This window comes from Camellia sinensis, chromosome 12 (assembly GCF_055761805.1).
Source record: "Camellia sinensis isolate YWXY chromosome 12, ASM5576180v1, whole genome shotgun sequence".
Classification (NCBI taxonomy): Eukaryota; Viridiplantae; Streptophyta; class Magnoliopsida; order Ericales; family Theaceae; genus Camellia; species Camellia sinensis.
The window spans coordinates 9,459,542-9,471,609 of record NC_138972.1 but is presented as its reverse complement, the minus strand read 5'-3'; the positions used below and the strand labels follow the sequence as shown (position 1 = coordinate 9,471,609).

The following is a 12,068-nucleotide window of genomic DNA, read 5'->3' as shown; positions in this document are numbered from 1 at the left end:
ATTCAAAATTACTTAAAACTTAATTCAAAAATTATTTTCAAAACTCATAACCAAACATACAATTCAAAACTAAATTTAAAACTCTTTTCAAAACTCAAAACAAACTCTTTTCAAAATTTTATTTTAAAAAAAAATTAAGAAAATACTTTTTATTTTTTTTAAAATTATTTTTAGAATCATGATTTGAGTGTGGAGTCGTATTTTAAGTTACGAGTTTTGAATTGAGTTTTGAAAAGAGAATTTGTTTGGTTACGAGTTTTAAAAAAAATATTGAGTTATATTTTGAGTTTTGAGTTTTTTTTTTAAGATTTTTAAGATTTATTTTTTAAAATATTTAAATTTTTTCTTAATTTTAATTTTTTAGGATTTATTTATTTATTTTAATATGCACTATATTTCATATATTTTTGTGCTGTAATTTTTTAAATATTAAAAAATTGAAAAAAATATTTTCTATTTAAATATATAATTTTTATTTTAAATATTTTATTTTGTTTTATAAAAATTTATTTATTTTTTATTGTGTTTGGTTACGATTTGAGTGTAATTTTGAAAGTAATGTGTAGTTTTGAGGTATGTGTAATTATGAGTTTTGAAAATAATTTTTGAATTTAATTTTAAGTTATATATTATATGAAACATGGATACTTAAAAAATATTATCGTATAAGTATCGGATACTTATCGAGTGCAGATACACATACTGATACAGCTACATGCATATTGGATACGTCGAAAATGTACCGAATACGTTTTATATTATCAGTATACTGATGGATACGGGATGATAGGATGGGTATATTTTTGGATACTTCGGGGATATTTTTTTTAATCGATTTAAAAAAATTATATAAATCTGGGATTCTTTTATAATAAATAAAACATGAAACCAATTTTATAATAAATAAAACATGAAACCAATTAAAGTTAGGAAATTAGGGTTCTAGATCTATTCGATTATCTCCTTCAGAAATACTCCCAAGAGAGTCGAAGCACTCCTTCGAAGGTGCGATTGAAGAGGTTTAATCGGTGCTGATTGATTCTCTCCTTCAAAGACCACATTCCGGTAAGTTTATCTTCGATTCTTCCCCCTCTTCTTCTTCGATTCTTCTTCCTCTTTCTTTCATATTTTTTTTTTTTTTTTTTTTTTTCTGTTTCTTCGATTCCAGTTTGTTCTGTTTCTTCGCAGATTTTGTACTCTTTCTTCGCAGATTTGGTTCGATTTTTCTTCCTCTTTTTTTCATCTTCCCCCCCCGCCCCCCCAAAGATTTTGTACTCTTTCGGCAGCAAATGAAGAACAAAGATACCTTTTTTTTTCCCTTCGTTTTTCTTCAATTCTTCTTCCTCTTTCTTTCATTTTTTCCCATGTTTTTTTTTCCTTTCTTCGCAGCAAACAAATTGATCTGTTCTTTTTTTATTTTTATTTTTCCCCCCTTCGTTTTTTTGTTTCGATTCTCTCCTCTTTGATTTTCTCTTTCTTTGATCCTTCTTCGTCTTCCTTTTTCTTGAACTCTCCTTTTTTTTCTTCTGATATATATCACACACACACACACACACACACGCATATATATATATATATATATATTATTTTTTTAATTTTTTTCCCCCACAGCCCTGGAATTTCATGCAACTTGCAAGTTTTGAGCCTTCTCTGTAATCATCTTCAAAAAAAAAAAGAAGAAGGTAATGTAAATGACCTCTCTGTTTTTAACTTTGCCCTCTTTTTACTGTTGTAGACTGTAGTAGACACAATAAAAAAATTGTTATTTAAATATTTTAAAAGTTATATACTCGAATGAAGTGAAAGAATTCACAAATTATTTTGTTAATGGTTATATTATAGGAATATGAGTTCATCAGGAAGTATAGGCTCAACTGCACCACCCAATATTTCATTGAATTTTTTTTTTTTTTTTTTGTAAGAGGAATTGAATACAGATTATATCTATATATAATAGATGGATTGACTTGAATTGAATCACGTCGATTATACTTACAATGAATGTTTTTTGTAAGAGGAATCGAATACAGATTATATGTATATATAATAGATGGATCGACTTGAATTGAATCACGTTGATTATACTTAGAATGAATGAATGAATCCCTGTGGTAACCGTCACTACTTCAGACCGAGAGAAGAGATAACAATACGGTGTAGAGGAACAGGGAGAGAGATAGAGAGTGTGAGTGAGTGGTGTTGATTAAATGTTCGCAAGGACAAGAGGAGATGAATCCTTGTTGGCATCGGATGGACTAGACAGAAACGAGAGTGAGACGATTTTTTACTCGTGAGAGTTCGTAGGGGGAGAAAGTGGAAGGGAAAACCGGAGAGAGGGTTAACACCAAGGTTGTTAAGATTGGGATCCTATATAGGATTGTTTTAGGGATTTGTCGGATTGGATCGAGGATCATAAGATCCTACTAAAATGATAAAAAAATGCAATAATTTTTACGGCACCCATTAAGAAGTTGCCACATCAGTAACTCTTCGAAACTAAAGGAACAGAAAACTCTATATGTGCATAACAGGTAGTTAAATCTCTTAGAGCATTCGTTTTTCCCATTAGAAAAATACAAAATGAAAACGTGAAACAGAAGCAAAAAAGGTAAGTAGGGGTTGGAAGTAACATTTGCTCACAACTTTAACTTTAAGGTAGGGACATGAAAACGGGATGTATGCGACATCCTTCAAGAAGGTTCAACTTGTAAGCAAGAGAACCAACCTGCGCAATAATGCGAAAAGGTCCATAAAAACGGGGAGAAAGCTTGGAATAATGCTGCGATGCAGCTGTTGACTGGCGATAAGGTTGCAGCCACAAAAAAACCCAATCATTCACAGCAAAACGGCGTTCAGTTTGATTGGCATCAACATAGAATTTCATACGAGCTTGAGTAGATTGCAGATGATCCTTTAAAAGTTGCAAAGTACGATCACGATCTCGTAAAGCAAGGTCAATTGTATGAACAACAGTTGTACCAGGAAGATAAGCCGAAACTGAAGGTGGAGGGTGGCTGTAGACAGCCTCAAACGGAGTCATTTGAATAGCAGAATGATAAGTGTATTGTACCACCATTTAGCCCAAGGCGAGGTTGTATTTCAAACGGAGTCATTTGAATAGCGACCAGCGGGACCAATTGTGAGGTTTCTGACCTGCAAAACATCGAAGATAACACTCTAAAGTGTGGTTAGTAAACTTGGTCTGACCATCAAATTATTGGTGATAAGCTGAACTACGACATAATTGCATACCTTGCATAGTGAAGAAGTTTTCCCAAAAACTACTAAGAAAGATGTGGTCTCTATCACTGACAATTGTACGAGGCATGCCATGCAAGCGAACAATATCTCTGACAAAAACATCAGCAATAGTAGTGGCGAAATAAGGATGAGAAAGAGCAATAAATTGAGCATATTTGGAGTGGCGATCCACAACCACTAAAATTGTAGTTTTCTAATGCGAAGATGGCAATCCCTCAATAAAGTCCATCGATAAATCAAGCCACACATCATCAGGGATTGGCAAGGGGCTAAGAAGTCCAGGGGGCGAAATAGCTTCTGTCTTGTTTCATTGACAAACATCACATTGAGCAATAAAAGTTTTTGTTGCTCCTTTCATACCAGGCCAGTAAAAATTATGATGTAGACGTTTGTATGTGCGTAAGAACCTAGAATGACCTCCTGTTGGGGTTGCATGAAATTCATTCAATAACTTAGAACGGCAAGGAGAAGATGGAACAACCACAATGCAACCTTTATAGTGAAGAATGCCATCAACTTAAGAATAGAGCTTCATAGGCGAAGAAGAGTGTTGAAGACCATTAATAATAGCACACATTGAATCATCAGAGTGGCATTCACAAGTAATGTCATCAATACTAGAAAAAATAGGGGAAGATAAGGCAAGAAGACTTGATGGCTCATGGACACGAGATAAGGCATCGGCAGCCTTGTTGTCAAGTCCTGGGCGATAGATAATCTCATAATTATAGTGCAATAATTTAGACATCCACTTTTGTTGTTCAAGGGAAGAAATTCGTTGTTCCAAAAAATATTTTAGACTGATGATCCGTATAAATTTTAAAATGATGGCTTAGTAAATAAGGACGCCATTTTTGGACTGCACAAACAATAGCAAGCATCTCTTTATCATAAATTGAGAGATTCAAATTTTTACCAGAAAGAGCCTTGCTAAAATATGCAATAAGATGACCTCCTTGCATGAGAACAGTGCCTAAACCATTGCCCGAAGCATCACACTCAATAGGAAATTCTTTAGAGAAATCAGGCAACACTAAAATTGGAGTTGTTGTTAAGGCCAACTTCAAATTAGAAAAAGCAGTAGTAGCGACATCATTCCAAACAAAAGAATCTATCTTTAGCAATTGGGTTGCCATAGTTTTTAACAAATTTGTGGTAATAATCGGTTAAGCCAAGAAACCCACGAAGACCCTTAATGGAGAATGAAACAGGCCACTCGGAAACACTAGCAATTGTGCCATTGTCAACTGACACACCCTGAGCTGAAATAATATGGCCAAGATACCCAATTGAGCTTTGAGCAAAAGAGCATTATGATTCATTCACAAATAGGTGATTAGCATGCAAAATACCAAAAACGATAGATAAATGGTGAATATGATCTCAGAGGGAAGTACTGGACACCAAAATATCATCGAAGAAAACAAGCACAAACTTACGTAAGTGAGAACGAAAGAGATCGCTCGTTAAACTTTGGAACGTAGCAGGAGCATTAGAAAGGCCAAATGGCATGACCAAAAATTCATAATAGCCATCATGTGTGCAAAACGCTATCTTGGGAACATCTGGTTCTTGCACCAGAATTTGATGATATCCAGAACGAAGATCTAACTTAAAAAATATAGTCGCACCATGTAACTCATACGCCAGGAACCATCTTTTTTGTGAACCAACAAAACTGAAGACGAATATGGACTTGCGCTATGATGAATAAGGCCAGCCTCTCGTAACTCCTGAACAATTTTTTTGATTTCATCTTTTTGGAAGTGAGGATATCGGTAAGGATGCACATTCACTGGTGAAGACCCAGGTACACGGGGAATATGATGATCATGAGACTTGACAGGTGGAAGAGTTGTGGGTGTACCAAAAATATGTGAAAATTGAGAAAGAATAGCCGCAACGTCAACATGCACTTTAGAAGGTATAGCTGGAGGTAGCAGAAAATTAGAATTTAATTGTAAAAGGACCTTGTGGCACTCACGCTGTGAAAGACGATGTACCAGGCCATTATCCATAAGCATGACAGAGGAGCACCATTACCAACCAAAGTGAACTCTTGATCAGTGACTTGAAATTTCATGGTTAAATTGCAAAAATCCCAAGCAATTAAGCCTAATGATCGTAACCATTGTGCGTCCAAAACCACTTCACAGCCACTAATAGCCAAAAGAAAAAATTCGGTGGATACTATATAGCCTTGTAAATTAAGTTGAACATCAGAACACTTACCCAAGCTATTTAAAAATCCACCATTAGCCACAATGACTCGTAAAGACTTGTCCTTCTGAATAGAATAACCGCACTGTTTAGCAATAGAAGGATGGATAAAATTATGTGTGGAACCAGAGTCGATGAGGACCGCAATAGGTTGATTTTTTAGAGTGCTGCTGATGCGCATAGTTTTAGGTTGAGTTGACCCCATAAGAGCATGTAACGAAATTTCAGAAGTTAGGGGTTTTGTGACACCACCAACTACGGTTTTAGATTCAAAGTCCTCAATTTCGACCTTCGGTTCACCTTCCAAGAGAGATAATTGTGGCTTTTGGCATCGATGACTAGGCTTATAAATCTTATCGCAATTAAAACAAAGACCCTTCTCACGTCGTTCCTTCTGTTCAGTCCATGACGAACGTTTGACACTAGTAGGTAAGGATGTTAATTGGTTAACAGGCTTAGGTACATAAGATATGTTAGAAGGCCGTGAAGAAGATGGATGAGAAATAGTCTTGGTCATATTATGTGCGATGGTTGCTATAATTGCATCCTCTTGGCTAAGTGCTAATTAAAGGCCTTGGTTAGACTCATTGGACGAAGCAAACAAACACCAGCCCTTATGTCGGCACGAAGTCCAGAAAGAAAAATACTAATTTGATGTGACTCAAGCAAACCTGGAACCATATTAGCAAGTCGCTCAAACTCCATAATAAATTTGCGAACAGTGCCAATCTTAGACAGTTTGGCTAATGAACTACAAAGGATCAATGTGTTGTCGAGAACCAAAATATGGCTTGAGAAAATTGGTGCCAAGTCAAAACCCTAAGGGATTGTTTAATCTAGCGATACCAAGAAATAGCATTGTCTTGAAGGTGCACTATAGCCAAAGGAACCATCTGTGCGTCTAAAACACCATTAGGTTCTTGATATTGTTCAGCTTGAAATAACCACCCTTCAGGATCAGTACCGTTAAATTTTGAAAAATCAGTTCGGAGAGTTCGACCTTGAAAATTTGGACCAGCAAGCCGATCATCATTGTCGTCGTGTTGTATAGGTGGATTAAGATTGATGCTAGGTTAGGGAAGGCGAGCTTCACATTGCCTATCCTGTAACAGCGCTTGGATATTTTGAAGAATGGTATTATTGGTTTGTCTATCACATATCAACTGTTGCATATTGGTAAACATCACGTCCATCCTAGTAGTAAGAACAACAACTTGTTCTTCGAGTTCCTTAATAGTCATGATGATGATGATGATGATGAATGGCAGCGTAGGAAAAGATGGAAGCTCAAAGATAGAATGCTCTGATACCAGATGATAGGGTCCTAGACCTTGAATTTGATCCTTTGATTGGGGGATCGGCCACCAACAATCCTTTGAATTGGGGATTGGCCAACTAAACTCTTAACATTATTCAATCTCCTCAGAACCATTACAATAAGCATCTTTATATAAGAAAAATAACATAGATTTCCTAATATAATTAGACTTCCCAAATTGATTGGATAGTAATTGAAAAGAAGTAGATTTCCTGATATATTTGGTTTCCCAACATTTTCTCAATTTTTTTTTACTAAGTAAATTTGCTTTCCTTTTGATACTATTTGAAATTGACATCTGTTTTAGTTCATATTTTGCATCAAATTTCTCGTTTGTTGGATGCAAATGATAGTTTGCATGTACCCTAGACAGAGACTTCACATATTTTGGTCAAGAAATTTGTTGGTTTGTTGTGTAAATGATTGTCAAAATTCTGGTTTGTTTGTTATTTTAGAATATTTTTGCTTCCACCGGCCTACCCTGCTCAACCGCCTATAAAAGCTAACTGACCTGCTGGTTTTACTGAGCCGCTGGCCCTGTGGCTGTTGACAAAACTACAAAACCCGCCAATGGCAATTCGGTTTGTATTTTCTTTAGGACCGTACCGCCCTGACCCTTTCACACTCCTACTTGGGGGGAGTATGGTGGTGGTGGAGAGGGTGGTGGTGGAGAGAGTGGCTTGGGTGGGAGCAGAAGGAGAATAGAGTAGTTAGCTAAATTTTAGTTTGGTACTAGTGGGTACTTGGGTAATTTTATTTCTTCTGATAATTCTATTAAAATACAAACATTGGAAGGTGTATTCACAATAAGATTGGAATTTGTATTTTGATAAAACTTAAGGGTATTTTTGATAAAACTCGGGGTATTCACTCTTCCCCACAGAATCTTTATAGAAGCTTTATGGCTTACTACAGTGGTTCTGCTTGCTTTAAACACTCCCCTTTTTCTTTACCTCAATTATTGCAAATACCTTCTACTCCACTTTATTGGCCTGAGTAATTGTAGTAGGTGTGTACAAAGGTATGACACCCACCTTATTTGGCGAGCTTGTTGTACAACTTAAGATTTGGCCAGCATGTTGTAACAACTTAAAATTTATCGATTTGTTTATTTTAAATAGCTGCTGTGCTGATTTGTGAATCATTTGTCTTTTGTTAAAATGAATATCTAGAAGGTTCTTTTACTTTTATTATATTCACTTGGCAAAAGTTCACTATAATTGCACAAAAGTTTCATGTATTTTTCTTTATGTTTTCATTAATAAATCACATGGAATAAGTTTATTGTACTCATACATGCAGGCCTTACTGATGGCAAAGGAAGAGTTAAATTCAATACTACCAATTGAAGAACAAGGAACTTCGGAGTTTGTAGATTTCAAAGAAGCCAGTAGCATTTCCTGTGTGTTGCAAAAAGAAGTTGAGGAGAAAGTAGATAATTTGGATTTAGATGAGCCACCAGGTTTCTTTTTCATAAACTAGCAGTTGTATATAATTCAATTTAGTTACCTATTTCCCTGAGGATGATTACATTAAACCATTGGATGCATCAAAATCCATAAAGATATTTTACTTATCAGACTCCTGATACGATTCCTTGCACATTGTAAATAAAGTTGGGGACCATGTTAACTTGATTGGCTAAGGTTCCGGGGTTGAAAAGGAGGTTGTTCTATTGCTGTGAACCCCTTAATATGTTTGCAAAGAAGAAAGAGAAGAAGAATAAGAACAGAAGAGGGAAAAGGTTATGCAAATTCACAAAAAACAATTGTAGATTCTCACGAACTCAATTCATATTGAAAGGAAAGATTAGACACATATCTTCAAGTTGTTAACTGCGATGGCCCGGTTGCGTACTGCACTTCTATGCTTCCGGTGTAACTATGTACTTACCAGACTTTTCCTATTCTTATAAAGCCTATGATTCCATAATTAGGAAGTTAAGAAACTTTAACTAACTAGAATAAATAGGTCTAATAAAGATTACATAGAAAAGACAATACCATAGTTTTGACCCATCAGAAGATATCCATGGGCAACCACCCATGCCATGCCCAACAATTTTCCGTAGTTGTACATGTTTCCATGGACATTTGTTATGTTGATGTGGAGCAGCGCTGCTCTGTCAATAGAGACAGCCAAATAATTTCCCTCAACTGATATGTGGACTTATATGCATTAACAACAGATTTGCCAGAATGTACAAAGAAGAAGAAGAAGAAAAGTAAAAGCAAGTAAGGCTCTATTTGCAATGTTGTTTACCTTGTCTCTCTGGCTTGACATTTTGGGGAAAGGAAAAAAAATGTTTGACAAATTCATCTTTGTTACAGGAAGAAGAAAGAACTGCCAGAGCAAACTGATCCACCATGTATTCCTATTGTTGAACTTTTCCATTCTGGGGAGTTTCCTGAGGGTGAAATTCAACAATACAAAGATGAGTGAGTATATGCTAATTTTGGTTGATTGTTATCTCTTGCACTTTGCATCAGCATGAATCAATTTTTCGTCCTGTAATTTTATTGACTTAGGTTCTTTTATTTTTTTATTTTTTATTTTTTGGGGTTTTTGGATCATTGTTGAATAATACTTGTTGTCATTAATCATTTTTGAAATGACAAAAATTACTTGTGATACATCATCTATCATTGGGTGTCCTTTTGAATTAATTGTAATTATTTTATTTTGTTATTAATGTACATGCCAGTCAGCCCCTTGGTGTCTTTTTAATGCAATACTATATTTACTTATCAAAAGAACTTATGTCATCATATCCTCTTTTGTGTTTTCGTAAATGCACTCTCACATGTTTGTGGCAAGTTGGCAGCCTTGGTAGCAGAACCAACTGCATAGAAACAAGCACAACTCTCTTACTTTGAACATCCATGACATTGTTGTTATAGCCTTCTTTGTATCCAAGCTCAAAGTCAAACTTGACAAGTTGTCAATCTTTGACATCTACTTTATTAGTTTCTATACCACATAAAATGACCACATGAGAAAATAATGATGTATTGCAATCAATTTTTTGTTTTGGGTGTATGCTCATTCTTCCATCTCTTTTAGTTCATGGATTTCATTAAGTGGCTTTATAAAGAAGGCTTGTCCTGAGGAACAAGTTGATGCATTGGTATTAGCAATATCTTTCAAGGCAAAAATGGGGCCATCTATCAAAGCTTGTTTTGTACCATTGAGGAACTCCATTGCCCAATTGTGCATGCTCTCTTGTCCTAAGAGCCCTATCAATTGTGTTTCTTTCTAAGGCTCCCCTTTTTATAACTAAGATATCATTTGGCTAGCATGAGAAATAAGCATGGTTGGGTTATAGTGCTTGCCTTATAATGCTTTACTCAAGGTTGATAAATTAACATGCCTTAAATTCGACTTTCTTTACAATGTAGTCTAGACATTAGCCTAACCTATTCTCATTTTTTTTTGGTAATACTTTATCGTTATGTTGATGAAGGGAAACAATACAATTAGGACGGTGTGCTTTTTGTGCACCATCACTTTGTTTCAACCTATAATTTATGCTTTGTAGTGAGCTCCTCATATGTTGCTTCTGATGTGGCACTAGTTCCCTAAATGGTGGATTTGGCTTGAAGTAGTGTGGAATAGTTCAATCAGGCTTTTGCGCAATAGGCACCATCCAATAAGGTTCTTGAGATGGTGGTTTGCTCATAGTACGAACTCTATATTATGAACTACACTCGAGATGGCGGCAAGTTATTAGGATCTTGTTAAGTATCACATGCTTAAACTCATTTTGCACCTTCTTCATAACTTTGGAATTGGTCCCTATTCCCCTAGCTTGATTTAATGGAAAAAGCCGGCCTAGATCTGGGTTCAACTTACTTCAAGTCCTTGATATTTTGGTGAAGCAAATATTCATCCATGTGGACCATGCCGTGGCATATTAGGAGTAAAACATGTGGTTCAATCATCTTGTACAATGAGTTGGCGAAAGGAAGGGACATTGTAAGAGTCATGTTGGAATTTTAACCAAGGAAAACCAAGAGGTCATTCACAGGCACAAATTTTAAAATGTTGAAGTTGGCTTGTTATTCATATGAACAAACTTCAATAGGTAGTAACTTCATAATTGTACAGGTAGTCTATTGAGTTTGTTGCTCTATTTCAAATACATTCCTTCATCCATTAACCTTTCTATGTAACACCAATTACAACTCTCCACGAGCATCCTGTGCACCATCCCTATTTGATAGCAATTTGCCAACAAGTCCTCTGGGAACCCTAATGAGTTTGAGAAAGGGATGGTCATTGTAAGAGTCATGCAGGAATTTAACCAAGAGACCATTCATAGGCACAAGTCTTAAAATGTTGAAGTTGGCTTTTACGCACATGAACAAACTTCAATAGGCACTAACTTCATAATTGTACAACTAGGTTATTGAGTTTGTTGCTCAGTTCTCAAATAAGGTTGTGGGCTGCCCTGTTATCAATCATGGTATGCACAAGCTGTTACCTTCATGTCCAAGAACATAAAATGCCTGGAGGAAGCTATGCTTTTAGCTATATCTTTCTTCTTATGTTCAGTTTTCTTTTGCAAACTAGTAAGCATGTTGAAAGATAGACAACATGTGGGTGTCTGAAGGAAAAAAAGATGGATGCATTATCTAAATAAGGACTTTGTGTTTATGGTAGTAGATTTATGGAGTTTGGTCACTTAGGATACTAGTGTTACTTAAGGAATCAGAGATGAAGAAGGGATTCACTCCGTCCTAGTTTATTTGCACAAAGGATGGCTTTCATCAGTGTTTTAAAAGGCGCGTTGGGCACCTGATTCGCCTTGGACAGCTTGAGGCGAGCCACTGTAGAAAAGGCACATTTGAGGCACTTGAGGTGCACGTGCCTTAGGCTCAGGCGTGAGGCGCGCACCTTATGCACTTCATTTAAATTTTTACTCTAGCATTATTCTTCGTGTGTGTAGCCACAGGGAATCACAACTCCTATAATACAAAATCCAAACACATGCTTTGAACCCCAATTTTCATGTCGAAAAAAGCCCTAGGCATTGAGCAAAATCTCTTGGATGGCAAGATGGATATATTACTTAGTGAATTATGATAGTTTTGGGCCAATGATTGAAGCTATTGAACAATTTGGCCTTGGTTTAAAATTAAAACCACTAAAGTTATTTTTAAAGTAAGGTTGGATGCTAAAACCACAAAGCTATCGGACAATTGGGTAAAGTAGGTTGAATGTTATTTTGAGGATTTTTTGGAATGTTGAATGTTATTTTTATGGTTTT

General features: G+C 35.7%; 1 protein-coding gene across 3 annotated transcripts in view; it reads left to right on the top strand.

The window, feature by feature from the left end:
• The first annotated feature begins 873 nt into the window (after positions 1–873).
• The window catches only part of LOC114257675 (methionine aminopeptidase 2B), a 45,123-nt gene continuing 33,928 nt past the window's right edge, over positions 874–12,068 (top strand). Inside the window, exons 1-5 of one of the 3 annotated variants that reach the window (XM_028197450.2) lie at positions 874–1,065; positions 1,612–1,682; positions 8,102–8,261; positions 8,988–9,033; positions 9,130–9,237. In XM_028197450.2, coding sequence (XP_028053251.2) covers positions 8,111–8,261; positions 8,988–9,033; positions 9,130–9,237 — 305 coding nt within the window. In that variant the 5' untranslated portion in view covers positions 874–1,065; positions 1,612–1,682; positions 8,102–8,110. The remainder of the gene's footprint in view (positions 1,066–1,611; positions 1,683–8,101; positions 8,262–8,987; positions 9,034–9,129; positions 9,238–12,068) is intronic. The other 2 variants (XM_082898095.1, XM_028197452.2) reach the window with 2 other exon arrangements.